Consider the following 27772-nt stretch of genomic DNA (forward strand, 5'->3'; position numbering starts at 1 on the left):
CTAAGATTAATTCTGTACTTTGAAGGATTGTTGGTAAGACAAAAGAATAAGAGCATATGGTGAATTAGCTAAACACACAATTCAACACACTTTAACAGCTGTGTCGGTTCAACTGAAAATTGGATAAATAGTTGAAGTTCGTGATATTATAATGGAGAAATTCTGGACATATGGGAGAAGTTCCGTGGCTTAGAGCTGAGAGAGCAATTATACATTAAAACGAATTTGAAAGATATTGAATCACAGGAGGATGAAAAAAAAGTTAAAGTGTTATATGAATTGACTAGGAATGTAAACAAACATACACAGACCACCGCCATTACAAGTAGCCAGATGGGCAGGAGCAGCAGTGCGTAGCACACGCTTCTTGATCAGACCGGGGTTCGAGCCCGTGACCACCAAATACGGAGGATGCGGAAAAGTCAAGAAATGATCACAGCATATCCCCGGAGCAGTATGGCCTTAGTTGCTAATGCTCCTAAAAACCAAATAACAACAACAACAACCATTAAAAATTGTATTAATCGTAGATTGAGTAAATAAAGCTAAACAATTGTGGAAGCATTATAAAAAGGGATTGTGTGTAAAGACTGTACCTAGTTTTGCCATAAATACACCAGTTGTTCGTTTCGTTTTTTTTTTTTTTTTTTGTGTGTGTGTGTTTTAAAGGTATCCATCGCCGCCCTTTTGAACATGGGACCTTTACACCTCGTGCTGCCGACAAAGGACAACATCCAAAATCTCCTCCTCTACTTCAGGAGTCGTAGATCTTGGTCATCTTCTGTCGGCAGCACGAGGCGTAAAGGTCCGATGTTCATAAAGGCGGCGATGGATACCTTCAAACGTTTTCCTGTCTGAACATCGTCGTTCTGGGAACCTTTCATGGTACAAACGACGAGCCTCCAGAGCATTGCCGTCCGCCAAACCGTACATAAAGTGCATATCCGCTTGCTCCTGATTTGAGTACCTGGTCGGAATGGAAAACCACCAGATTCTGTCAGTACCTTGTGATGAAGGAAATCACCTGCGGGAGATAAGACATTCCGGTTAATAACTCGGGAACCAAGCATTTACGGAACTATGTTGATATAAAATATTTTTATTGTCTACGTATGAGGAACTCATTCCTGAAGTTATGCCGTGTATTTTTGAGACACTCTGTATATTATTATTTTTAGGCCACTCGAATAAGTAAATTCATCTGCCGTGCTTGTGTCATGTCTGCTAATTGCTTGTGTTCTATGGTTGATTTGTCTACTTTTCTGGACGAAAACCCCCAGTTTCTGGAGGAAAAACCTTGCTATCTACGCCTGAGACCGACTAACTCAGCCACGGAGTGAAAAAAGCCCATTAAAGTTCCTCGTGTCATCTACGGGATTCGAACCTGGGCCTTTTCCACTCGGTGGTAGGCAGGACGGTGACGATACCACTGTGCTACCCACGCACACCATCGGGTTCGCACTAAGTGTAAAGTGTATTCGTGTCTGACGGCACCAAGGGGTTTCCCCCATCTCCGTTCATTGTATGTGTAACAGTTCACTGCAAAAGTCAGAGATTTAGCATTAGCATTAGCATTAGTAGAGGCATTTGATGCAAGAAAGCAAGCTTATGCAGCATCAGCCAAAAAAAAAAAAAAAAAAAAAAAAAAAAAAGTAACATAAATAAATAAAAATAACCACTTCCACTTCACCCCTCTGTTCGTTCGAAATACCTGTCCAGCTGAGCCTTAAACTTATTTAGGCTATCAACTTCCACGACAAGGGATGGAAGTCTGTTCCACCCACCAACCACCCGCTGGCTAAAGGCAAATTTCCGCACATCTATCCTACATCTGTCTTTCCTCAATTTGAATTTATGCCCTCTCAGGTGATTTTTCTGAGCTAGAGGAAGAATCCCATCAGCATTGAGCATGCTCAAACCATTCAAGGCTTTGTACACCTCTATTAGATCACCCCGCTGGTGCCTAGTTTCCAGACACTGTAATTTGCAAAACTTAAGCCTTTCTTCGTAAGAGAACCCCTTTGTCCCATTCACCAATCTAGTTGCCCTTCTCTGTACTCGTTCCAGCAGCTCTACATCCTTCCTGAAATGAGGCCTCCAGGCCTGTATACAGTACTCTAGGTGTGGCCTGACCATTGCCTTATACAAGGGAATAATCACCTCCTTATCCCTGCTAGAAAAATTCCTATATATCATTGACAATACACCATGAGCTACTCTTGCAGCTCGTCTGCACTGCTCAGAGAACTTCATATCTGCCTGCACCACCACCCCCAGGTCCCTTTCATTCTCTACCACTGTCAGTGTAGTACCACAGAGTTGATACGTTGCTCTGGGGTTGCTGTTTCCCATATGTAGTACTTTACATTTGTCAATGTTAAACTTCATTTGCCACCTCGAAGCCCATCTGCTCAACCTTTCCAAATCCTGTTGCAGCAGCATAGTGTCAGTAGTGTCCTTGACAACCCTGCCAACCTTCGTATCGTCTGCAATCTTGGACATTAAGCCTGATATACCATCATCAATATCATTTATAAATACAGAAAACAATAAAGGCCCCAATACTGAACCCTGAGGGACTCCACTAATAACATTAGTCCACGATGAGCAGTGTCCATTGATTACCACTCTCTGTCTTCTCCCCCTCAACCACCCCTTTATCCATAGCAGCAACTTGCCTCCAATGCCACACTGCTCCAATTTGTGCAGCAGTCTTCCATGTGCAACAGTATCAAAAGCCTTTCTAAGATCCAAGTATATAATATCAAAGTTATTCCCTGCATCCAGTTCTTTTGTGACTGCATCATAGTATCCAATCAAATTGGTCAGGCAAGACTTCCCCTTAACAAAACCATGCTGTGTCCTAGCTATAACTGAAGTCTTGTCTAGATGATCCTGCAGTGCTTCTTTCACCAGTGCCTCCATTAATTTTCCGGGAACAGAAGTTAAACTCACAGGTCTATAATTACTTGTGTCAGCCTTTGATCCCCCTTTGTGAATTGGGGTCACATTTGCACATCTCCAGTCAATGGGTACCTCCCCTGAGTCCAAGGAAGCTCTCATAATTATGGCTAAGGGTTTGCGTACCTCCTTTGCTGCCTCCTTTAATATAACTGGATAGATCCCATCCACCCCAGGTGCCTTTCTTGTGTTTATCTTCAACAATTTCTCCTCCACTTTGCTCTCAGTTATTACAAGATTCTCTAGCTTACTGCTAGAGTTGAATACACCTCTGGCATTCCCCTCGCTGAATAACTCCTCATGTGTGAATGTCGATGCAAAATATTCATTTAGTTTGTTAGCTACCCGAGCAGGGTCATCAACAGTTGACCCATCGATCTCAAGTGGACCAATCTGATTCATCCCCTTCCTTCTAGAGTTTACATAAGTAAAGAACTCTTTGCTGTTTTTCTTCGCATCCCTTGCCAAGGATCTCTCGTAATCTGCCTTCGCCTGCCTAACCTCCTTTGTAACTTGGTTACAGATGAACTTGTATCTATCATAGGCGTCCGTGTCACGTGTTAATTTGTATGTATCCCATGCATTTTTCTTCTCTGCCATATGCCTCATTAGTTCATCTGACAACCATTTAGGCCTAAACCTTGAACAATATTTCTTAGTTGGTATGTAAAGCCTAGTAGCTTCCACGATAAGTTCTTTGAATGCTTCCCATTTTGAATTTGCTGTTGGCAATATCATCAGTTGATCCCACTGTATAGAATTTAAATACTGTCTCAGTCCATTGTAGTCGCCTTTACGAAAGCAATACCCCTTCCCTTTACCCCTAATGGTAGTTACCTCTTTGAGTAACTCCCACTTCAGCACACTGTGATCACTGCCACCAAGTGGTTCATTTATCTGCAGATTCTTAATGCATGAAGAATCACTACTGATAATCAAATCAAGAGTATTACTCCCTCTAGTTGCCTCCCGAACATGCTGATGTAGAAAACAATCATCCAATAAATCCACAAAAGCCTTGCTACTGTGTGAGTGACCAGCCCCCAAATTCCAGTCAATATCTGGGAAATTAAAATCCCCCATTATAAGACTCTCTGATTTACTGGCCCACTCTATTTCTCCGAACAGTTTCTTATTATACTCATCAGAGTCATTAGGCCTATAGCACACTCCTACTCTCAATTTAAAAGTGTATGGATTTTTGTAAGTGTTGTGTTATGTATCGTTGTTCTTCTGGTGATTTAGCCGCTAGACCTCTGCCTGGCCCCCACGTTGCCCACACTTGGCCTCGTGGAGGCAGACCAGGTACCCAGTAGCGCTATATTTTACTCTGGCAGGCGCTACCACCTAGTTTCCTGAGATTTCAGTGGCTAGGTCCTTAAAAAAAAACAGCATCGTAGGGGTAGACACTAGATTTTGTAAGGCCTAAAAGTTTGCGTACGTAGTTTAATTTAGATATTGTTAGAGTTTTACAGTGTGGAACGTGCGCTGGCGTATATATAGTGTGGGGGAGGCTGAAGGGTGGGGGGTGAAAGGCAGAAGTATGGAGACGATATAGAAGGCGTTCCCAGATTGTCATGTAGACATGTATATTATCTTGTGTAGGACGGCACCTGAACGTCAGTCCATCGCCTTGGTACAGTGTGATGGATACAGAACTCTGTAAAAGGCCAGAAGTGTGTGCGGTGTTATGTTGTTTAGTTGTTACTGGCCTCTTTGTCACCAGGCAGGCGATAACCTGGAAAGCCTGCCCAATGTCCGTCTACACTACGGGGAGGTCGGCTCGTGGGTCTGTTATTCCCTGTATGTGCTGTATTGCATAAATCCCGCGCCCACCAGAGGAAGTTCTATACCGGTGGGTGCTCCGCAGATTGTCAAAAAGTATTATTTTTAGGCCACCCGAATAATTAAATTCATCTGCTGTGTGTCTTATGTCTGTTAATTGCCTGTGTTCTATGGTCAATTTGTCTGTTTTGCTGGATGAAAATCCCCAGTTTCTGGGGGGGAAAACCTTGCTATCTACGCCTGAGACCGACTAACTCAGCTACGGAGTGAAAAAAGCCCATTAAAGTTCCTCGCGTCATCGACTGGATTCGAACCCGGGACTTTTTCCACCCGGTGTATATAGGACGGTGACGATACCACTGTGTTACCCGCGCAGACTTCCCAGATTGTCATTCATTCATTTTCATTTCATTTATTAATTACACACAATATACAGTCTCAAAATTATGTACATCAAAGTATATACATGATTTTATATATAAAATATATTTACATATATTTAGAAACTCTGTAGTTATCGTTAAATACTCGTGTGTTTGCGTGTAAATGTGTTCTGTACATTTTTTTTTTTTTTTTGTTAGTTGTTGGCACATCGGCTTCTGTGACCATAATGCACCTCCCAAAGTTTTTGCATTTTACTCTGATCCAAGCCCGAGGCTGGATTCGAACCCGCGACCTTTGGGTTGCCAGGCAGCCACTTTACCCACCTATCTAGCCCGGTCGGCATGTTCTGTACAGAGGGTGGCTCCCAGGCATAAGCCCAGCTCCACCTTGAAACCTTTTGAATGTGTAGCGTCTCTACAAAGCGGCAGGTCTCTTTTCCACCAGGGAGCAGCTGCTGCCTGGTATCCGTCCCAAGGCACGAAGAACCGGACCAGGGTCTACAACCATCTGTCGTGTTATAAGGCACAAATCCTGTACCCCGGAAGTAGGGCAATACCAGTGGGTGCCAAATTGTCAGTGAGGCAGGCCCATGCCCCACCAGGCAAAGAACGGGGAGGCAGCGGGGAAGGGAGGAGACCGCGGAAACTGTCTCCTCCCCCCTCCAGGGGGAAGGGAAAGATAGGACTACACAAGGGAGTACGGTCAGGAAAACCAATTTAGCCATATAGCAACGCTCATAGTTTTGGTGCTCCGTTATTTGTTGTGCCGTTTATTGGTTTCAAGTGTCACATTTTCATTTATTTTGTGTCCATTAAGTTCCTCTTTTCAAAATGTGTCCATGGACATCAACTTCGTGAAGATCGGCCAAGGTAATCGAAAGTTATGAAAATTTTTATTAGCGTTGATCTCGCCGGGTCACAACGTGATTTTGCATTGCATATTGTTATATAGCCAATTTTGTTAAAGTGAATAGTATAACAAATAATTCCTAAATATTGATGATAGTAATTATCGGGAACAGTAATTGAACAGTTCTACAACCACATGTAACTTTCATAATGAATTTTGGATATTTTGCTAGTTTTCCTTGTTTGACTTTAGTATGCTGGTTAATAAACAAAGGCCTTTGTTCTCAATTTACACCACGCGGTCAAGCCCTGATTGGTCAAGCCCTGTTTTGAGTGACCGTTAGCGTGAGTTGGTAGCTACGTACCTCAAGACATCTATATCCAGAATATTTATTGGTACTAAATTTATTTGATTTAAAATATGAATAGAAGTTATTAATTTAATTACATTTAAGATATTGAGAACACATATATATATATAATAATATGCGCAGTGCCGTGCTCCCAATGGCTCCCCAGGACGAACAATAAACCAAGCTCGTCATCCAGTATTCTTCATATCTAGGGGTTAAGACTCCCCCCCCTCCCACTCGCAAAACTCTGAACTAAACACTGCACCCCAGCAGCAAAGCAACTGCCCCTCAGAACCTTTCATCCCGCAGATTTCATCCTGCTGCAAAAAAATTATTTTGGCACCATTATCCAATTCTGGGTATGGGAACACAAGACCTGGAGGAGATGCCAGACAGTCAACAAGGCCAGCCAGAGGGTTCCCAGACATCTACCGACAAGCGAGCGGTGAAACCCACCCTGGACAAACCAGAAGAACAAGACGAAACCAGACAAGACACCACCTGCAAGAGGAGAAACAAGAGGTACAATATTGAAAAACCAGACCGGGAAATGAGGAGCAATAGTGAAGCTAGAGATCGACAGGAGCCAAGCAAAAACACAGAAGAGCAAAAACAAGGGGAAAAAATCTTCCCCCCGGATCTCTCATTGCCACAGGGAACAGTCCTTGAGCAAGTGCTCACCCTGCGAGCCACTCTAGAAAACATAATGAGAGATAACAGTAGCAGAATTTCTTCAACCTTAAGAGCAGACATAGTCCTTCAATGGACTAAATTAGAAACAATCCTCCTGCAAACAAATGTGGAGCACCAGAGGGTGCTTGCAGCCCTAGAAGCATATAAAGATGCTGATGGTGGCAAACAAATGCTACAGCGCGCCCCATCATATGCCCAAGCGCTGAGGCATACCCCAAGTGAGAGGGAAAAAACCAGTGAATTACAAGTGCCAAAGAAGAAAGTACTCACAAAAACTCCAAATATAGTGATACTGAGACCTACCGGGGACAGCAACCAATCAAGTGAGCAAATCAAACAAAAAGTCATAGATAATATGAAGGAAGACTTTCAAAACACCAGGATAAAGTCTATCCGCAAAACCAGGAGCCCAGGGATTGTGATCGAGACTGAGAGCGAGAAGGAGATAGAAGAAATAAAAGCAAATGAGAAAATAACCACATTAGGGCTAAAGGCAGAATTACCAAAAAAGAAAGGCCCAACTATACTAATATTTGATGTAGGGTATGACATGGATCCGCAGCAATTAACCAACGAGATTTATAGAAAGAACTTACAGAGCCACTTCCCAGAGTTGGAACCCTCTGAGCTGATTTTTCCAAAGTTCAAAATAAAAGCAAAGAACGGGATGGGAGTAAATTGGACGGTGGAACTGGCGCCATCTGCTTGGCAAATCTTAAGCACCCAAAACAGAATATATATAGAATGGAGCAGCCTGAGATACAGGGAACATATATCCATTCCCAAGTGCTTTCGCTGCTGCAGATATGGCCACACCACTCATACTTGCACACAAAGAGAGCCGACCTGCGGCCACTGCTCTGGCAAAGGGCATGAGTACAATACCTGCCCCAACAAAACCGACGCACCAACCTGCGCAAACTGTAAGAGTCTGAAACTGGAGCACTCACACTCCATCCGCGATACTGGGTGTCCGACATACCAAAAAATCAAGAGTTCCTACCAACAGAGAATAGATTATGGCCACACACCATAAACAATTCAACTCCAGCGTTCTCACATACCACCAGCTCAATGCACAGCGTGCCAGAGCGGTGGCGGAGCAAGTCCGACTAAAAGCTGACGATGAAAATGCTGACATCCTCATAATATTGGAACCGTACAGGCATCAAAAGCAAGTACGGGGGTATCCTATTAAATACAAAATTGTGCAGTACACAGATGAAACCCCATGGGCAACTGTGATAATCAGGAACCCCCATATCACGGTCACAAAAATCCCACAATTCTGCACACCATGGGCAGCATGTGCCCACCTTGTCACCTCTCTGGGAAGTCTTTATGTGGTTGCTCTATACTGCAGGCCAGGGGCAGAAATCGACTATGCGATAACATACCTGGAGAATCTTCAAACTGCACTAAGCGGAAACAAGATAATAGTGGGGGCAGACGTCAACTGCAGATCCCCCCTCTGGCACAGTACCACGCCTGAAAGAAGAGGCTCAACAAATGGGCAAAGGCTCGAGGAGCACCTGGCCAACTCCATATTTGTTGTTAAAAACCAACCCTTCTGCCTCCCGACCTTCTGCAACACCTTATGGGAAGCAGAGATTGACATAACATTATCCACAAGAAACATAGACACCCACATCACAAATTGGACGGTTAAAAATGCCTGGACGACCTCGGACCATCGTACAATAACCTTCACATTAGAAAGGAACTTGACAAGAACAGCTGCCGACAGGCACATGCTAAATAGATTCGCCCTAAGCAAGGCAAACTGGGACACCTTCCGAGAGACTCTACGCACAGTAGGCCAGCAATACCTGCACACACTGAGGGAGCAGGAATGCGGGAGCGAAAACCCGGAACGACTCCAGAAGGATTTAACAAAAATAATAACAGAAGCAGCAGAGAAAGCCATGAAGAGAAGAATCCCCATTGCACGGGCCACGCCCTGGTGGACTCCAGAGCTCACACGAATGAGGAAAATAGTACAACACAGAAGGAAACAATTTCAGAGGGCTAGGAGGAATTGGCCGCAACAAGAAGTCACTGAACTCAGGAACCAATATAGAATCGCTAGAAATTGTTATACTGAACAGATAAAGAAAAATAAAAGAGAATCATGGGAGAGGTTGGTACAAGGGTCAGGAAACAGCAACCCCTGGGGGGTGGTATACAAAATTACCACTCACAAACTCCCCAGGGGGGGAAGTCGTGACAGCCACCAAAACAGCACAAAGAAATTTAACCATAACCTGGGAGGAGTCGATTGGGAACATCCTGGACAACATCCTTCAGGAGCTGCCAACAACACTAACAGATGAGCAGCAGGCTATCTGCCAAGCAAACAATTCCTATAATAATGACCAAATAGAACTCCCCTTCACCTTAGAAGAAATTCAGGATGCAGCAAGCCGCGCGAAAAATAAGAAATGCCCTGGACTGGACCTAATTGAACCGGAGATGGCAAAAGAAGCAACGGAACATATACCTGAATTACTGCTAAAACTATTCAATTGCTGCCTGGAAGCAGGTAAATTTCCACTACAGTGGAAAAAAGCAAATTTAAAACTGATCCTAAAAAACCCAACAAAGCCACCAGAGACACCTAGTTCCTACAGACCCATAGCCCTGCTACCAACCCTCAGTAAAATATTCGAACGGCTGCTACATACAAGAATCACAAGGCATTATAATGAAGCAAATCGTAACATGTCAAAGCAATGCGGATTTACTCCTGGCAAATCCACTATCGAAGCAATACAGAACCTCCTCTCTAGAGTTGCCCATTGTAAAAGGAAATACTTCCTCGTCATCGCAGTGGATTTCGCTGGGGCGTTCGACACCCTCTGGTGGCCGAGCGTCTTGGCGAGACTCAGAGCTGCCAACCTTCCATTGAATCTTTATTATTGCATGAAGGATTACCTGGCTGATAGAGCAGTGCAAGTTACCACACCATATAAATGCCTCAGTCGCCCAGTCCGCAGGGGCTGCCCCCAGGGTTCTGTCCTGGGGCCGCTCCTGTGGAACTTTGTCCTGGACGAATTCCTCGCCATGGATCTGGGTGGTGTGGAGGCCCAGGCCTATGCAGATGACTTGATCTTGACCATCGAGGCTGACAGCAGATCCTCCTTAGAAATCCAAGCAAATGATGCCCTGCAAAAGCTGCTAGATTGGACGAAGCTACACTTGCTCAAACTAGCACCCGACAAGACAAATTCGGTGCTGCTAAAAGGTACGCTAGACATAAGGAGACCACCACAAATTAAAATTGAGAACAAAACAGTTAAGCTGTGCGAACAGATTAAATACCTGGGAATAATCTTGGACAGAAAATTAAATTTCAAGCCACACCTAGAATATATTAAAGAAAAGATAAGAAGATATGCGGCCCTCCTCGCTAGAGTCACTCGCAGGGACTGGGGACTCAGACGTACTACCCTGTCTTTGTACTACAAAGCTCTCTTCATCCCTGCCATCACATATGGCTCCCCTGTCTGGTACGCGAGGGCGGCACTAGAAGTGAATAAACGAATCCTCGAAACCATTCAGAGGACCATCCTCCTTACCATGTCGAGAGCAACTAGAACGATTAGCACGGCTGCCCTCCAAGTCCTGGTAGGAGTTCTACCCCTGGATCTCGAAGCTACCCGCTGTGGTCTGCTCTACCATCTTGCCAGAAACACATCGGCTACGATGTATGACCTCACCACTGACATCACTAATGACCGCAACTATGAGAAGAGAAGAATCACCGACCACCTCATCCAGATTTGGCAGAGGAGATGGAGCAACACAGAAAAAGGTGCAGTGACCAGAAGATTCCTCCCCACTGTCACCAAGCTGTACCCTAAGGCGCCAGTGTGGTTTCACCCTGGTCGAAATACCACCTTCCTCCTTACAGGACATGGCCCGTTTAAAGCTAAACTACACCAACTTGGTATCATAAATAACGCGGACTGTCCCTGTGGCAACCCGGAGTCCTGGAGACACTTAATGTTTGAGTGCGATTTGTATGACGACCTGCGACTACAGCTAATAACGTCAATCCAATATATCCCAGACAACCAAGAACCCAGACTGCTCGACACTCAAGAGGACTACAAGGCACTCAGTCAATATGCCCAGGATCTATTTTCTAGAAGGAAAACAATGATAGAAATATACCAAAGGCAACCCAACTAGAAAGAATGCAGGAGGTCAAACAAGTAAAAAAAAAAAAAAAAAACTCACCATACCACAGAAAGACAAGACTTTAGGATGATTTGAATGGCCTACTGTCGACCCAAAACTGCACTCCCTTGTGCGGGTTTTTTTTTTTTTTTTTTTTTCGGGGAGGGAGAGGGGGAGGGGGTATTTGCTCTTCTCCTCTCCTCGCCTCCCCATATTTTCACTCTGGTGGGGCATGGGCATGCCCCACTGAAAATGGGGGGTCACCTCTCTATCCGACCCCTCTTCTTCCTATTTCATCCCCCCAGTCTTCACCCTCCCCTCCCAACACTTTCTCTTGTACAGCGACTGCCCCACATGTCCAAATTTAAATCACATCAAATTTTGCCCGACCTTTTAGGCTCTCTAGAAATAGTTCTTTCAGCGTAAAACCCCACGCAGCGCTTTCTAAATGCAATTTTACTTAAACCGATAACTCCAACTTAGCGATAACTCCAACCTTTATTTTAGGTCCTCGTCACCGAAATCCCAGGAAAGTAAGTGGCAGGACCTGCCAGAGTATAATTAGTCTCTTGGTACACCCGGCCGGCGTCCCCGTCGCTAGGTATGGTAACGCCGGGTCCCACTGGGGGCCCGGCGGCCAACAGGCCGGATGAACAATGGGCACAACAAACCACATACCACATGACCCATACATTATTTTTAAACCTCTGGCATAGACAGGGTACTGTCACTCGATACAAAGAACATACGCGGAGATGGGAGAAATCCCCGGAGCCGTCAGACCCTCAACATACCTATACCTATAGCAACGCTGCTTCTCTCTTTTGCCGTTATATTATTCCTATCCGGGTCACCAGAATTTGAGGGTCACTCATGGGACCAGATTCCCGTCCGGTGTGGTCAGAGCCCTATAGGCTTTGGTTGCACTTGAGGTGCGGTCTAATCCATTTTCCATTTGTAGGTTGAGTCAACTTCATCTGTGTGGACATATCGTGGTAGGTGAGGCCTAGGAGGTTTTGTTCTCATGCTGGTGCCCCCCCCATCCGGTTGCCACTTGAGAGTAGGTGGAGGTCAGAGCTCTGATACAGCTCAGTGAAAGACCAAGTTCAGTGAGGGTTAGTCTTCGGTCGCTCGTGGGACCTTTGTCCTTTCAGTTCGTTGGTGTATTGCCAACGAGGTGGGTGCACTTTAATTCTTGGGTTTGTAGTTCTGCTTTGTGGTTCCATGCGTCATCAGGTAGCAGGTTCTGTCAACTCCATGGTTCTGTCTCCTTTATGTGACTGTGTCCATCCCTGTGCTGGTAGCGCGTTCCGCTTGTTGTTTTACTGGACTGCTCGCTGTCTTCTTATTGCAAATAGTTTTTGTGCATATTTGCTGAAGGCTTTATATTCATCTTCGGATTCAACGAGTTGGTATTCCCGGTTTTTAGGCAAGTACATGATTTGCGTAATGAGTCGCATCTTAGGTCGTCGTATAGTGTGCATTCGTACATCAAGCTTTTCCATTATTCTTCTTTGCCGCAGGTGCATGCCCCATCTTCAACAACCCCAAGCGCTGTAAGTTTGGCCTTTATCGGTCCGTGTCCCGTCAGCAAGGAGGTTGAATTTAGCCCTGGGGAAAACCGGGGGTGATACACTCAGTCTACGTGCGGTATGAATTTTTTCTTAACTTCTCCCTTTGTGGATGCAGACCAATGGTTCTGCCACATGTACTGTAAATGAGTCAGCAGTCGCTTCTTTTCTGTATTGCAGGGTATGTGTTATATCCAATCAGGTTTGTTGTTTTCCCTTTGGAAAGGTGGTATAACATACCGCAGCGCACGAACTCCAGGTCCAGCCAGGATCTGCAAAGCGTGCATGCTCACTGTCCTGCAGGCTCTCGTTATGGCAAGGAGTATGATTCGCTATATAGTTTCGAGAAGTTTTCTATTAACCACGGTGATCATTTTCTTGTACCAGATGGGTGCTCCGTAGGTGATCACCGGGATGGAAACCGCCTTGTAGTACAGAGACAAGGTGCGTCTATTTAGCTCCCAGTCTCTCTTTGACACCCTGGCAATCATGGCCGCGTATTTTCTTATTTTTTTCTTTTAAGTATAGGAGGTGCGGTTTAAAGGAGAGGTTATCTATGATAAGTCCGAGATATTTCATTTTCTTCATCAGCTTTATCGTGTTCCCTTGGAGCTTAATTTGGGGTTGTCTTCTGATATCAAGCGTGCTCTTCGGTAGGATTGAGCAAGTCTTCTACGAAACAATCGTAATTTTTTGTTTTTTTACTTGAAACTAAACATTTTCAATATAACTTCTAACATTGAAACGTCTTGGACGATTCAGCATTCATAAATCCAATAATAACTTTTTACAACTATAGTTACCCAGGTAGGGTTACCAAAGTATGCACTAGCACTAAGATATACTTGCCTAGGTAAACAGCGGACCTAAAACTCATTCTGCACTGTGTATGGTCTCCTAACGTTGGTCCATACGCACCAGGGATCCTAGTTCTTTCCAGCAGAATATGCTCTATGTTAAGCAATCACCGCCATACATAATGGGTCCAGGGACTCGTGTTGCTTGCGTCACACATGAAGGAGTCCGTCAGCGTGTTTTTACCAGGTATTTGGACTCACCTGACCAGCTTACTCGTTTCCAGTTCTCCACAGTCCAGCTAGCGTGTTGTTGACACCACGGCATTTACCATCGACGATGATCAACGGTGGGTGAGGAGAGGGTGTCTCTTGGGTAGTCTGCTGTGAAATCCCATACGTCTGAGTGTGCGGTGCGGCGCATCGTCATTTGGGATATTGTTTTTGCATTCCCCGTATTGTATTGAGATGTCAACTGTCACACGTTGACAGTTGGGCCCGTACAACACGCTCACCCTTCGCTTATCACGAACATCCACATTGGGTAATCACTTTACAGTTCTGTCAGCTGGAGATGGTTTGACCCGTTCGACACCATTCTTTGTAAACTTTAACCACAGTGGGCCGTGAGCAACAGACAAGACATGCCGTTTCCGATATGGAAGCACCCGACGTACAAACCCCACAATCATGCCCCTTTGATTCGTATCTTTATACGAATCTGTTCGGCTGTTTATACTGCGGGCTATGCGGCATAGTCCATTACGGATGGGGAGGTCATAATTCAGTGATCACGAGTGTATGAGTTATCCTTTAAATACTGTGCGCTAATAATATTGCCATAGATCTTTTTGAAATGGTACAATACCAGTTAGTTAGATATATTGCTTGCAATTTTAGCACATCCCTTTTATCATAGATTTTACTGTTACTATTGTGGTATTTTAATATATCATGGTAGGACACATGCTGAAATCAACATTAGTACTTGTAACAGTTAGGTCAAACGGGTTTATGATGGTTGCTTGATAAGTTCCTAGCCAGCATAGAAGGAGTTATCTGATGTTGACTTTACACTGCTTTTTGATGTAATCTCCTTGTAACTTAATGCACTTTTTAAAGCGATGCTCCAATTTATTATCCTAGCTGAGTAATCACTTTACTTCAAGGTACAGAAAAAAGGAGTTTGAGCCGCCATCAGCTCATCATCCTACACAAATTTCCTTCCAGACAAGTTAGTTTTTAGTTTCGAGAATAAGTGGACAGGACTAGATCTGGTAGGTATGTTGGGCGTGTGGGGCAGCAATTTATAGCCAGCCTGATGAATTGCAGCTATAGTAATAGTCGATGTTTAAAGAGATGCGTTGTTCTAGTAAAAGAAAATACCTTTAATCAGCTTTCTTGGCCTCTTTCACTCGATTGCATCTCACTTGGTTATTAAGTTAACTTAGTATTGTCCGTTTATTGTTTGCTCCTTTGAAAGATAACCTTTTGAATCCCGGAAGACAGATGCCATTACCTTGCTTGTCTATGGGACTGCCTTGGTCTTCTTTGGAGGTGGTGATTCAACGTGTTTCTATCGTCTAGGTTGCAATTTTGACTCCGGTTGAAACTTGGGTTTTTTCGTCCAGCAAACAGCAAATCGACCACAGAACACACGCTGTTTACAGATTATATATACTGCGTAATATGGCCAAAGTCGCTGATGCGCCTTATAAACCCTATAACAACAACAATAACGACGACTCCGGTTGGTGGTGATGAAACCATGTATCATCCATAGTTACATATCTGGCTAGAAAATTTTCAGGATCTGCTTGACAGCTAGGAAAATGTCGCTTTGAAGTCTTTAATCCAAAACGTTTATGACTATCAAAAAGGCAGTAGATCCATGCACAAACCTTTGTTACACTTAATTCATGTGACAGACTACTTTGCACCGTACAATTAAGATGTGTTAGCCTTTACTATTTCTCTAGCAGTTGCTCTTCGATCATCCATCACCATGCATGAATTTTTACTCATATATTATTTTTGATTGTTGCTTGTGATGGGGCAGATTTTCCTAATGTATTTACAATGTTTTCATTAATATCCTTGCTCGGCAATCCTATTTGTGTAAAGATGTTTTTTTATGGCTTCATGTTCAATTGTTTTTTCATTTTATGCAGGCTCGAACCTCAGCGGTTCGAGCCTGCATAAATTGAAAAAAAAAAAAAAAAAAAAGCGTTGTAAGTTATGAACTAAATAACTAAAGGTTCGAAACCCATCATAGCTACAATTTTATGGCTAAATTTCAGTTTATTAAAGATTACAAGATCATCGATAAAATGATACATTTTAACAGAGATGTCCAAAATCTTTTCCTATTGGTGCAGGTATAGAGTGCTACACATACTATACGCAGTAATCTTGTGTGTGGTATGTTTAACATTTACCATTAAATCTGTAATGATGAAACCTATGTTTAAACCTATAAAATTGGTCAGTAAACCCATATAACGTATACACCAATATACAGAGCTAAGTAACTGGATTTTTATCATTTTTTTAATATTTTTAATTGTTATTATAATGATTATGTTTAACCTGAACATTTTTATTGTTATGCCGGCAGTTAATAGTTTTATTTATAATTACGCCATTAAAAAAAATATATATATGTAAATGCAGCCATTATCAACCCACTTCAGGATGGAAGCCTCCTCAACAATTCATACTGAAGAAAATGGACTATAATCAGCCACGCTGGTCGGCAGATCAACCTTATTTAGCAGTCATGGGCTTGAACCCCGGTCTACTCAAAGAGCGTGCTGATGCACTCCCGCTCCTGACCACCCGGCTACGGAAGCCTGCATATTTTTGTCTAAACTACCTTATATGTATTTTTATTATTGTTATTTCATTTTATTTTATTTTTGCCATGTGCTGATCAGACGATCATTTGGATGGTAACCTATAAAATACTGTTATCAGGCATTACGATTCTTATTTGTATTTCCATTTTTTGTGAAATAGGTCAATATATTTAAATTTGATGAAATTAAATTTGTAATACTATAATGTGGTACAAAATTGCCGTTAAAGTTGTGTTAGAAACTGATATATGTTTATGGAAATTATGAAATACATTAGCATGGTTTAAATGTACTATATTTTTAAAATAAAATCAAGAAATGAACACAGGAAATAATAAGCTTGATATAGGAAGAACATAAACTTTAGCAACAGTAATCTCCTTTTAAATACTCCGATTAAACTAGTGTTATGCCTTTTCAAGCAAGTAGTCTCGATTATTGTTCCTTCTTGTTATCTGATAAATTGAATGTTGTCTGAGATCTCTCAGATCGTAACGACTGCACATAACAGGTTCACTTTATCATTTTCAGACTGGTTCCCGGGTTGGTCTCAGCATAGATTCTACAATGCCCAGCCAAGCGACGATGGACTGTCAGAGCAAGACTGTGTTGAGATGAGAAATGTGTTTCGCTATCCAACCAAAGGTCAGGGTCAGGCCGAAGTGTTCTACTGGAATGACAGAGACTGTAGGGTCAAGAATCCATTTATTTGTCAACGCCTGAAGCCAGGAGGTAAACAATACTTTATTTCTACATATTTAACTCAGCATGCTATCGGAGCTAATAATCACACGCTGACGCCCGGTGTAATTACTTCAATTTTATATTAAAAACCCGATCGTGTAAATTAATTTCTTCAGTGCCTGAAGGTGGTGCTGTGGTTTGGATTTTCTGAAGTAAAGGAAGGAGGTCGAACACAATTTTGTAGTTATAAAGCGTTAAACCACTCTCTCTCTCTCTCTCTCTCTCTCTCTCTCTCTCTCTCTCTCTCTCTCTCTCTCTCTCCTACATTAAAAACGATAATAAAAGAGAAAATGAGCCTCTTTTGTCCATTAAAAACTGCTATTAAACTCTTCAAGTTTTATATCCATAGCTAAAGTATTTAGAAAATGAATGGCTATGCTGACCTTGCAACACACTCCACTAGAGAGGTGTGGTGTATCTTATTGGCGACTTCCTGAATTATTAAAAAGGTCGAGAGATATTTTGGGCTGCAATTATTGTACAGGTAATGGAGGCGCCTTTAGATTTGTGATGGATGCAATGGAAAATGTCTGAAGAAGTAGACGTGGAAAATATCGACTTTCTGGCTAACAGTTATAACGAAAATATCACTGAAAATGTTGAAGGACGTGCAATTAAAATGATGATTATTTCACACTGTGCAATTCACCATCAACACAAGGGTTTATTATATTTGATTAATTGTAAATATAGATCTGTCTCCTGTGAACATTTCGGTGAACCAACCAGAACAAAATAAATCTGCACCATACTGCGATGTCGGACACATAAGTCACCTACATCGCAATATAGTGAGTTCAGTCGTTTGACGTTTGCTTTCAGACTGAAGTAATTCTTAAAAAAGGGTCTGTCTCTTCAATTGGAGGTGTAGGAGCTGGACAAAAACTCCGACTCTTCGGTAGAAAAAAAAAAAACATGGCGCCTTCTCCTGATGCTGACTAACTCAGCCAAGTTGTGAAAAAACACAAATTAAAATTTCTGGAATCGTTGATGCGAGAAATTTTGATTTGCGTTTTAATTTTTATTTAAAAGCCGTAGAGTTCGAATCCCGTAGGGTTAGGTGTTTGTTAAGCGCCAAAGTAACTAAGATTATAAGGCGTAAATCTGTAAATTTCATGTATTCTGTGGTCGATTTGCCTGATTTCTGGACGAAGCCCCCCCCCCCAATATCTGGGGTTAAAAATCATGAAACAGTCCTGAGATCGACCAACTCACTACGTTGTGAAAAAAAAAAAAAAAGCCCATAAAAGTTCCTTGCGTCATTGACAGGATTCTAACCTCAATCTTTTTCACCGCTGCACTAAGGGCGTTGATTATATCCACCGTGCTACCTTCGAGGGTGTCGAGAGGATGGTGATTATTTTAACTGTGCTACCTATGAAGGCATGTAATACACCATAAAGGTGACAAGGACCATATGAAGGGATATCATCAAACAATAACAATAAGAATACATAATGGCACACATGTTTGTAACTATAATAAACATTATCCTATTTAAGTCGAATGTATACTAGTAGTGTACATAAACAAGTCGAATGTATATTAGTAGTGTACATAAACAAGTTGAATGTATATTAGTACATAAATAAGTCGAATGCATACTAGTAGTGTACTGCATTAATTAACTGAACGCAACTGATGCCATATTAAACAGAGATTTTGTACCTTAAAATATCTCTTTATTTTGATGACCTCCATGTTTTTTTTTCCTTTTTTTTTCAAGATTTTCTATTTGAAATAACTATATCTTTTATTGTTCTTTTTTAGGATTTTAGCTTGTGAAAGGTGCAATGTGTAAATAAATAAATAAATAATATAATATTTAATATCATATCACCATGTTTCAGAGCAAACCAGCATCGCGTTTCATGTAAATGCAGTACAAGGCATCGATCTTTCAGCGATAGAACAATGTACACAAGTGGTGGACATTTATACAGGGTATATGCTCCCCTAAGGGAAGGAAAGGAGGGGAATATTACATACAACGCGAGTGTATATAAATACACTAATGTTGTATGTAAATATCCGATTTCTGTTTGTCCGATTTTAATTAAACTTGGAACGGCTCGATAAATCTTCCTAAAAGGGCGAAACATAAAATTTCATGAAAATCCATCCACCGGGAATCGAGTTGACACACGAGGACCAACGGACTTGATTAAGACAATAGGCGCTCTGCACGTATTCAACACACCTGAAAATTTAATGGTACAGCCAAAATAACGAATTCTTAAGTGCTACTGTAAGTGAATGAACAGTACAGTTAAAAGTACAGTACAGTACAATTAAATAAAATACAAATACATACAAATACAATATGAGTAAAATAATTTTACAATGCAATACGAAACATGTAACAAACAAATGCTCATTAATCATTTCTGTCCTTAGAGAGAGAGCGAGTTTAACCACGTAAAACTTCAGCAAAAGTAGAAAGTTAGTGATTATTCATCATGATGCTAACAAAGTTGGTAAGCCTCCTTCGCGGCAGATATTTTTGTTGGCTTGAAAAAGCACTTAGATGAAATTGAAAGACGAGAAGAATGAGGAGGAAGATCAGGAAGCGAAATACACTTTTTTTTCATAACATTTTAGCATATTCAGCGAATATATTTGCTTTTATAAAATTAAGTGGGCAACATATTTATCGGATAGGCCTTATATCCATATAGTCTGTTAAAGCGAGGTTTACTTAATTAAGTATTATTTGTAATCTTAACTCATCCACATTTATTTTTATTTTCTGTAATGACTATTCTCCTATATAAGTGGAAATATAATTTCCAGTCACCCTATATCATAATACTGAAATAAGCCGTCATGTTTGGTATCTAACACTCCACCCCAGTAGCGAAGGCGGAGGGAGTGTGGTTTTCCCCGTGAGTTTTTCAGTCCGGACAACCTGCAAATCGGCCTTGAACGAACACACTTGAACAGACATAACACACACACGGAGCGCAATATGGCCTTAAATAACAACAAGAACCCAGTAGCGAATCACATTTGTTTATTTATTTATTTCTATTATGTAGGCTATGTCAGCCAAAAGACAAATCAGCTGTGTAATTGTGGACATCGCATAGTGTAGTGACATGTAATGTTGTTAGTGTTGTTTTGATTGACCACTTAGCTCAGGTGGACAGAAAGTAATTTCCATCGGTGCCATATGGAGGCGGGCCGATTACTATAACCTTACCAAGTCGTACTATCCCACGTTAATTCCTCCATCTTGTCCTTTGCCCATAGAAACAAAGTCAGGTCAGCAGCAGCAGAACGAAAAAAAAAAAAGTAGAAAGGTGCAGAACAAAGAATGCATAAAGATCCCGACATTTGGATTACTAGTACTACATTAGCAGCACTACCCTGAGCTTCTACCAGCATTAGATGAAGCAGCACCATAAACTGTATTAAGTCAAATAAGTGGAAATAAAATCCTAATTTATTACTATCAAAATATAGAGCAGATTAGTTATAGAAAGTAAGAGCGTGGCTCGACACAGCGTTATGCTGTACTGCGAGCATAACGAGTAATTTTCGAAAAACAATCCACGAACTTTATTCACACAAGTTCATCTATTGCCATTGAAACTCTTTTGAAGTTCTTTATAAAAACAATTTATTCAATTAAGGAAATTAATTTCACCCGAAATTCTACTCACAATCCATAAAAATCATCTCTCCGAAGTACCACCACATATGTGGTACCTAGAAGCAGACGTGGATGCTCATCTACTCATAATTGAAGAGAACATCATCCTATCCACGTCTGCATTTAGACACCATATTCTCTCTTTATAGAGTTATAATCAGATTTCACTGTGTATATCCTCCAATATCAACAGCCTTCTTCGTTGTCTAATTGCTTTTATTGAAGGGTAATCTCATAAACGAGAGCGTACCTTGCTCGTTTTCCACCTTAGCAAGACCTCAGGAGCTCTGGCGTATATGTGCCTGTGCGCGCACATTTTTACAGCATAGAATTTATTGTGTAGGTTGCTTACAGAGCATGCCTTGAATAATAAAGTTAACGCAGTATGAAACTTGATAACGCTCAAATATTATGTAAAATGAGAAGTTATTAATAATGTAATATTTAAATGCAATATTCTGAAGTAATATTATAAAATAGAGTTTATAAAGCAAAATTTAATTGTTTGATATAAATACTCAACTTAGTAAATTCTTTTTAACAATGTACGAGGTTTTTGTATAGATTTTTGGAAAGCTATTTGCTTGTCATATTGCACTATTTTGGGAAAATTATTATGCTTTTTAAATCCAACAAGTAGAGTTACGTTATCTATCCCACACAAAAAATACTTCTCTGTTGGACGCTAATAGCGTTACTGGCTGCCCTCTGCTGATACGGCAGTAGACAAGCTATTGGAGAATAGGTGAAATGGGAGGGTTTTTTTTTTTTTTTTTTTTTTTTTTGTCTGATGCTGTAAAAGCTTGCTTTCTTGCATAATTTTCCACCGCTAATACTACTACTACTAACTAATAATCGGTCACCAGATGGGCGCACTGCATTACAAATTAATAGCATTTATATTTTTGGTGGAGGATCTATTCACATTTGCACATTTCTAAGCGAAAACTTGTGCCATTCACTCTATCAGACCACTTCTGCTTTGTTGTTTTCTTGAACTAAAGGTGAAGGTGAAGATGTTTTGGCAATTTCTTTCTGCTAATGCTGTGAATGACTTATTTAAATTCACAGGGCACCGCAGAAGACTGTTCCTCGTTGTCGCTGCATGACAGTTATATCAGCTCAAATGATACCACTGTACAGAGAGTTTAGGCACATTTATGTTTATAAATCATACCCTTGTATGTCTTACGATGTTGGAAAAAAAGGGTATCACCTCTTCTTTTTTCTGTATAACTAAATATTGCTATTTACCAGGATTGGTTTAATAACAGACATACAAGTGTGCTTGCAGATTGATGCAGGTTGCTGTTGGGTTTTAGATCCATCAGCGACTATATAACTTTTCTGTATAACTAGAATATTGCTTCACTGTTGTATTATGTCTGACCAGTGTTTGTTTCCTTCAAAAAAGTGTTATTAATTAAAAAGTTAATGCATCAATTTCGATACTGAATGTGTTACTAAGAGAAGGGCAGTCTGATAGAGTTTTTGGTATGTATAAATAATTTTCAATACAGGACCTTCAGCATACGCAATCCTCTGTAAACGAAGAGCAGGGCTCTCCTCCGTTGTAGACAATATGCCATCATCAGTTTCTTCAGTTAAGTTAAACTTCATCCTAACTCTTTATTGTACGGATAGATAGTTGCAGCAGTAAGTATTCGCCGGAATTCGGACCAGCGAATATTTTGGCTAAAATGAATCAAATTACTCAAACTGTTCTGTAAATTTTTTGTGGGGGAAATCCAATACCATATTCGATATGTGGAGCTGTACACCATCTCGTTACGAAAATGACCGATTCAGATTTCTTGATCCTTAAAGAAAAAGGATTATGAAGTATGTGGCTATGAACTTCATGCTTTATAGAGTGTAAATTTCATGCCGAAAATGTTTTTACATAAGAAAATTCATTAAGAAATAAACATATTTAAAACTTTTAGGTCTCTTTGTGAATAATGTAGAAGTAGCTCGATGGTCCTCTAAATTTCCGAATGTAAGTAATTCTTAATATACCATGCTTATTGAAACAGTGTCAGCAGGCGGGGAGAAAGTTTGTTCAGACAAAAACACATTTTTGTCTGAACAAAAATGTGTTTTTGCATAATTCTCTCTGAAAACTACCTTCTTTCCTGTTGAATAGTTCCTTAATCCGACAAATGCATCGGACTGGCCATCGCCTTTAGATATTAATTTTCACAGGGAATTGCCTTGCGTACTCACCTAATTAACTTCCCCGAGATGTTTAGCGTTGCATTCCTAAACCTTCGCAAAGTGAATGAGAAGCCCAGATAGCATAAAAAAAAAGCAAAGCGTAGCCCCATAGGAAAGGTAAATTAGGTTTATGTCTCATTAAGAAAAACTCCAGGGATGCCAGCGTTCGTACAGACCACTTGAAGTGAAACCGGAGACTGGGAGGCAGAACATAGATGCGATTTGACAGCGTTCTCTTTCAGCTTCTGTACGAGGCTTGTTCTCAATGCTGCTGTTTCTCTGTAACGTTCTTCGCAAGGGCAAATATTATTTAAATTTGTGTACTTTGTGATATAATTTTTCTGATTGTATATGACTATCACAGCATAGAAATGCTTACTTCATTCATATTTTCTTAATAATATTTTTCTTTTCTTATTTTCAGTAACGTTGAAGAAACTTCCAGAAGTCATATGCAATAAAACTATTTATTTGAGTCCAGAACATTCTCAAGATTCTCTAAACAGCCCGAATTTTCCTAGCCCTTATCCAGACAACATTGAATGTCACTACGACATTTACGCTCCCTGGGGACAGAAAATTGATGTTCAGTTTGTTGATTTTCATCTCGAAGATGGAGACAGGTAATTTCACATGACTTACTGAAGTTAAACTTTTAAGAAATCGTGTGAAAGTTTAATGGTAGTGTCACACTTTTGTCTGTTCATTTGCCACTTTACAATGTCTCCTTGCCAACTAAGACTATTTGCTTTTAAATAACATAAGAAATTTTCGCTCTGAAAACTGGCGGCATGAGAATTTCCCCAATTCCAATTCTTTGTTTGCTGTGTTAGGGGGAAAAATGAGGGGCATTTTGTAAACAAATTGAAACTTAGTCAATAGACTGAATTGAACTGTACAGAAACTTCCAATCCCAATACCTCTAAATTCAGAACTGCCATGTAAAGCTGCATACTTCATCACTCCTATTATATTAATTTTTTTACTTCATTCTTTAACGAGCGAACAACACTAAAATAATTTGTATATGGCTGTTAAATCCTTGAAATGAAATTAATAATAATTTGTATATGGCTGTTAAACCCTTGAAATCAAATTCCCAGTTTTAGACACCTATACTTGTTTTATTCAAATTTCATGTATATCTGCGACAGTTTTATTTATTTGATTTTTATTGACACTCACTAATATTCTGTTAGTTTCGTTTAAAATGAGTTCAATAATTACAAACTACTTCTGCCACGAAGTTACTACAAGTCTCAATATTTACTATTAGCACATCTGCTGTCCAGACCGCACGTTACATTCTCTTTATCCCCCTTCCCCCAAGGAAGAGCTAAGGTGTTTTTAGAAAATTCACTAAAGAATTATCTATATTAATGTAGGCACATTAGACTCGAGCGATGTTCTAAAGGATCGAAAATATGTTTTAACAAATGGTTATTAAACCACAACATTAGAAAAACGTAGTGGGGGGAAAGAAATAACCACCTTAGCATCCATTTCAGCGAGAGAGAGAAAGAGAGAGAGATTAAATTCAAAAGATAAAATGTTTGATTCTGTTATAATACAAAAATGAACTCCTTATTTCGATAATGTTTGGTTTCTCTTTATAACATTTTCTCTCTAGCCTTTCGATAAATAGAAATTTATACTGCTTTTGGCAATACACAGAAGAATTTCTTTATTAAAAAAGAAATACTAAACTAATGATTATAGCACTAACTCATAACATTTACCATCACATGTTCTCGAATATCTTTCATTAAATTCAAATTCTCAAAGATATTCTATTACTGATTAACGATAGGAGTCATTACGGTTAATCAATGAAAGAAAACAAAGTTATTTAAAAATAAGAATTAGTACAATGTACAATGCTTGAATTTTAGTTTAGTTTACTTGTTAGTGGCATTTTTAGCTAGAATGCATTACTTAAAAAAATAACTACTACGCTGAAAATAACTGTCGTGATGGACAGCATTTTACAGCATAGTCTTTCCTTGATGGAAGTCTGAGTCTGCTTTGTGATGATTTAATTTGGTGATAAGTGTTTTCGATTGTATTCAGAGATATCTGAGAATTCGTGTTATAAACGGTAAACAGTTCGTACTATGATTACACATTTAGTTCACGTACAACACACTCGTATGCAAAGTAGTCCCGAGATTTACCTGATTCCGTAATCGATTTGTCTGCGATATTTGCGATCCAAGGGAATCGCAGAATGTCGTGGATGTTGGCTATAAAGGTCAGAAATAAAATTCCGTTTAATGTTCAGTGGTTATTTTATTTAATCAGTAAATTCCTTTTCCGTTTACATGCTGTTTTATTTATATCTCTCATTTATTTGTAATTTTTTACAATTCATTATAAAGTTGTTGTAATTCATAAATTATTATAAAGGAGTTGTAATTCATTATATATTGAATTATAATCATTCCTTATTTTTATTTATTTTTTATATCACTTCGTTCAACTTTTCTGTTAAATGAATCAAAGAATAGTTAAAAGAAAACGCCTGCTCCGGAATTTTACGTATCTGTTATCTGATTTACAATATCGGTTAGTTATTTTTGTATCAGCTATTTAATTTCATCTTTAAAAAATTAACTCATTAAATTGGAAAAACTTTAGATTACGGTGCCACTGGGCTTGGCCAACGAACAGTCAAAGTGAATGACGTGATTTCTCCTCCCCTCCTCCTTTCACGTGACCAGTCACAAACAAAGGGCGCGTGACGAACAGAAGATCACGTGACGGACCTGAACTGAGAACCCTGGTTGCAATTAGAAACAAAAAAAAAAAAAAAAAAAATGAAGGAGCAAAATGAAAAGGCGGTAATTTAATAAAAAAAATACTTTTTTCTGGGAGCTTCTACTAATATTCCAGACTATCGAGTAGTGCAGTCACTGCTGCTAAATAATTAAAATCGTCAAGAAACCACATAAACACCAAAAAAAAAAAAAAAAGCAAAAACACTTACCTCATCAGTGGGATGTCCTCATTCACTGCTCTCGCCCTCCGGCTTCTATACTTCTGTAATGGCCGTCCCAAATTAGTGGCATAAACTAACGTAACCTAACCATTTTTCACTAGAAAAAAATGAAAGTCTATTAAAAACATGGCCTTTCCCTGTAATTGTGTTTTTTTCCTTCTAATTTCAACTACTTTTGTCAGTTCAGGGCCTTCACGTGGCCTTTTCCCGTAAGCCGTCACGTGACACGAGGAGGGGACTAGCTATCACGTTCTTCACTTCGACAGGACCAATCACGCCCTTCACTTCCACTGTTCGTCGGCCATGCCCAGTGGCAGCGTAATCTAAAGTAGCCATTAAATTTTGTTAATTCCTCATTGAATAGAGTTTATGTTATATAATTTTCGAATGATATATGATTTGCCTTTGTAGATACAAAATTCGAGGCCAATATCGCGAACAAGGCATGCTATTTTCATTTTTGCACGTAGTTTTCAACCTAGGTAAATTACGTTTAGGAATTATTTTAGATCAAGGCTATATTAGCAACTATATTAACAAAGATATTACTATCATTAAAAATCGCGCAGTTGTGGGAAACCACTGGTGGCACCCCCCTCCCCAAACACTATCATTAAAAAGCTTAATCACATGATTCTGAACCGTCACCACATGGCATCAGCCGACATCTTCAACTGTATTTGTCGCACTTGGAAGATCTGATCTGGCCGAATGGTCAAGCGAGAGAATGCAGAGTAGATGTGGTTCAAGCATGCACGAGGGCTAAAATACAGTTAACGGTTGTATTCATGTGAGAATGGTTAATTGTAAATTCCTTTAACCTTTTGTATCGAAAGAGAGAGCGAGAGTCCTATGAAAAGGCCAGTGTGTGTGGCTGCACAGCTGACTCTCAGTAGTTGTTAAATTCTTCAGGTACCGAACCATAAGTATCACAGGCAACGGCAATAAGTGAAATGATGACAAAACTTAGCATAATTAACATGTTAAAGACTCAAGCCAACAAAAAGGAATCTTAAAGTGCTGCTAAATGCATCGCGTGACTCTTTAACTACTCTATAAGAAAGATAAACAACGCACGCCAAGAATAATTTATTTAGGTTCAGTTTCAAGCTGTTGGGGATGTGTTTATCAAGCCATATGTCAATGCTACGTGCGTACGAAGGGACCCCAGAATGCACAGCAGCGGATTCGTTAAACAGTATTCTGATCGTGCATTTTTCAGCTGTTATCTCTGGAATTGATCTTTTATTCCTCGGAGAATCTTCTAATTGGCGCAAATCACATTACACATCTCTGAGATGTTTAAGTGAATGCTATTTAGTATTCGTGATATGCTGCCCGAGTTGGGGGTTGCTTAAATTTGTAAGGAAGTTTCGTAACGCATGGCCGATGTGCTCGATTACACTAGAGATGCGCCGCGCACTTAAATGATATTGTCATTTAAGTCCATAAGTAGCGTTAGGAAGGCGGTGTCTCTGATGGGTTATTCTGATCGCACACGACTGTAAATCAAACTTTACATCGAATGGTGTTTTGCTGAATATAACTTTCATATGCTAACGTAAATGTTTTCTGTGGCAGGGAAATCAGATGAACCGGGGGGGGGGCAATTATATGCAGTTAGTATTTTTAGTAACAAAATTGTTCCTCGGGGAGATTTCGTTTTTGTCTTAACTGACGGTGGATATTTCTCGAGAATATTCTTTTGAATGAATATTTTCGAAATGAT

The 27772-nt window shown here is 40.3% G+C and overlaps 1 protein-coding gene across 1 annotated transcript in view; it reads left to right on the forward strand.

The window, feature by feature from the left end:
* The window catches only part of LOC150080917 (uncharacterized), a 408289-nt gene that overhangs the window by 191990 nt on the left and 188527 nt on the right, over nucleotides 1-27772 (forward strand). The window contains exons 7-8 of the mRNA XM_090380855.1: nucleotides 16961-17161; nucleotides 23470-23668. Of these exons, the coding sequence (XP_090236981.1) occupies nucleotides 16961-17161; nucleotides 23470-23668 (400 nt within the window). The remainder of the gene's footprint in view (nucleotides 1-16960; nucleotides 17162-23469; nucleotides 23669-27772) is intronic.

Source organism: Mastigoproctus giganteus, chromosome 9, assembly GCF_048544385.1.
Source record: "Mastigoproctus giganteus isolate SK-2022 chromosome 9, ASM4854438v1, whole genome shotgun sequence".
In the NCBI taxonomy this organism is placed as follows: Eukaryota; Metazoa; Arthropoda; class Arachnida; order Uropygi; family Thelyphonidae; genus Mastigoproctus; species Mastigoproctus giganteus.